At 35.5% G+C, this 2,905-nt stretch overlaps 1 protein-coding gene across 1 annotated transcript; it reads right to left on the bottom strand.

Annotated features, from left to right (window-relative positions):
- Positions 1-405: 405 nt before the first annotated feature.
- LOC122585239 (molybdenum cofactor sulfurase) lies at positions 406-2,394 on the bottom strand. Its single transcript, XM_043757358.1, has one exon. The coding sequence runs from the start codon at positions 2,375-2,377 to the stop codon at positions 578-580; it is 1,800 nt and encodes a 599-aa protein (XP_043613293.1). The 5' UTR covers positions 2,378-2,394; the 3' UTR covers positions 406-577.
- Between the last annotated feature and the right edge of the window lie 511 nt (positions 2,395-2,905).

Genomic DNA, 2,905 nt, shown 5'->3' with positions numbered 1-2,905 from the left:
GTTGTCGTATATATTTTTTTATCCCGTGTCTAACCAGTGGAGTAGTAGACAAATCAGAAGGCCAGTTCAATTTCTAGTCCGATCATCAAAAGTCAAAACATTGTCTCAAACATGATCATGTATCTATACCATCAAATTTTTATGACTCATTTGCACTTTTTTATTTTAGCACTCAACGTTTCGTGTTTAACTGATGGGCTAAAGACGTGAACAAGACCAAATGCCGAAACTTCCCTAAACTGTGTCATCGCCTATATATCAATGGCCCAATAAGGCCAAAAGCCCAAATTTGGAAAAGTTTGTAGACTATAGACTATAGAGACATGCCCTCAGCTAGTCAGCTCCTAAAGTCCGAATGCATTTTGACAAAATCGTGAGCCAGCAATCAAACTTCACAAAAACAAACAAATTAATTTGTGATTGTTTAAATAAATCTAAAATGTCAATTCAAATGATCAAGAGTACACAAAGTTCATATACAAAAACAGACGAAATAATGTAATTAATATCCACCACTTTTCTTCACTCCCAATAATATTTTGTACTTCATATAAGCGTGTCTTCTTTCAATTGATTACTACACTTCAATTGTTTTCTGATTAAGAGCAGTATATCTCCATCTTTCCTTCTCAACATAATCAGCATCCAAAAACCGAGCCACAAACGCCCATAATCTATACACATCTTCAAAATTCGCCAAAAAGTTAACAGCCGCGGTCACAACCGTGATTTCTTGAATCCCTTTAGTACTCTTCTTCACACTACCACCATCCGTCATCACCTTCTCCTTGTCGTGCGCATACTTGTCCGCAAACCAAATATGGCTTAAAACCCCTTGGCCTAATGAAATGTTATTTCTATCCGAAAGCTTTTGCACGAGTGAAGGGTCTACTTTCTCACCTTTCCAATCATAAACATTGAACGCTAAAGCTGGCCCGCGATCAAATCTTATCCTTGGACCGTAGATTTGGACCAAAGGTGTCTTTGTTTCCGTATTAGGGTGTTCTAGTTTTTTAAGCGCGTTGATCAACCAATTTATCAAACACCTTGTACGAGTACTAATTTGTATGAGCCCCAATGAGTCTACATGATCCAATCCTCTATACTCAATGTCTAAATTTTCGTGGACCACGATTTTATTAGAGGGTTCGGGAGTATTAACTTTGACTTGTTCTTGTTGATATTCTAAATCTTTATCAGATGAATAATGTTCTTCTTGTGATTGAAACGATGAATTCTTGGCAGGGACAAGAGTTGCAATTCCAACACATGAATCTTCCAAGCTAGATACAATCGATTTCTTGACAAACAAGCAACCAAATCCAGTTGGATTTTCTCCAAACACTTTGTAAAATGAACAAATTAGAAACTCGGGTTGAATTAAGGACAACCCGAAACTATCCATATCTTTTGGACCCAATGCACAAGCATCAAGCAACACATGCCATCCGTTTTCTTGCGCAATACTCATCCATTGATACGAATAACTAGCTCCAGTCATTCTAGATTGAAGAGGAAAAGCAAACAAACCTCGATGTTTCTTCTTTTTCCTCTTTCTCTCTAAAATCTTTTTTAATCTAGCCGAATGAATTCTCATTCTAGGCCATTTAAAATCCGCGGACATAACTTTAGCTCCACGTTTCTCGGAAGAAGTAACCATAGTATCCACAGCCTCACTTTTGTAATCATAAACTGTTAACAACTTACGACTCGTTACAAAAGGGTAAGATTCCGAAACAATCTTGAAAGCAGATGATTTATTTGAAGTGAAAACCATACAATAATCATTGCTAGAAATATTCAAAAATTTCATGATCCTTTTCCTAATAGACGACTCGAATTCTGACCCTTCCCCTCCATGAAGCAATTGTGACTTAAGATTAACGGACCTATATATCGTACTAAAGAACGGAAACTCATCCGAATTTAGTTCACTTGAAGAAGGAGAAGATGGTGAACTTGGTTTTACTAAAGTGTGAAATGTTTGAAGTTGCAAATGAGAGAAAAGTCCAATACCGATATAATCTAGACAAATTCGGTTAGAAAGAGATAGATGGTAGTACTCTTGTCCTCTAATTCGGTCAACTCGGATAGTATCGGAGTATTTAGGGTAAGTTTGGGTGAAAGTAGTGAGTGATTCTTTGAAAGAAGGCAAGGATTCATGGTCAGTAAAATAAGTGTTTGGAAAAAAGGATGTTATAGTTGTGGTTGTGAAGTTTTTTCTACAAATAGTAGAGTTGTTGCTAATTGTTGTGGGATTTTTTGTATTACTTTTGGTTGTGTTTGTGTATGTGAAATCTGGAAAGGAAAGAAGAGGGTTGGAACAACATCCATTAGAACATACTTGTGTTACTTCTTTCAAGCAAGGAGAATACATAATGATGATATGTATTGTGAATGAATAGATATTGAAGATTGAGGGATTGTTATTTAAGGATTATATATATAAGGATGATTGTTTTTGTGTGTTCAAGAAAAATAAGAAGATTGGTGAAGTGTGAAGTGTTGAATGGGACATTGTAATGATTGTTGAATAGGTCATTACATATCTTGATATGTTTTCATGATGGTTAGACTTTTTCTTTATGTTGGGGTAGCTAGATTGAAAGCTAGCATTTTATTTGCTTTGTAATAATCAAATGCTCAAAGCCGGTTTGTGGACTAGTCAAAAACTATGATTATGCTTTACAAATACTTGTTAGTCATTTTTTTTTCTTTTTGAAAATGTCATATATGGATATTAATTAGGCTTCTTGGCAACATGATGGGTACACTTTACTAGTGTGTACAAAACGTTGGATTTTGTTAATGTTCACGTTAACATTCGAATTGGTCTCTGATCGGTTCCGCCATTCCAAATCAATGATTATCACTCAAATTCATTTTCATAGAATCTTTTGAAGTC

Source organism: Erigeron canadensis, chromosome 1 (genome assembly GCF_010389155.1).
Source record: "Erigeron canadensis isolate Cc75 chromosome 1, C_canadensis_v1, whole genome shotgun sequence".
Lineage (NCBI taxonomy): Eukaryota > Viridiplantae > Streptophyta > Magnoliopsida > Asterales > Asteraceae > Erigeron > Erigeron canadensis.
Note: the sequence above shows the minus strand (reverse complement) of the source record. Positions and strands in the feature narration are given on the sequence as shown.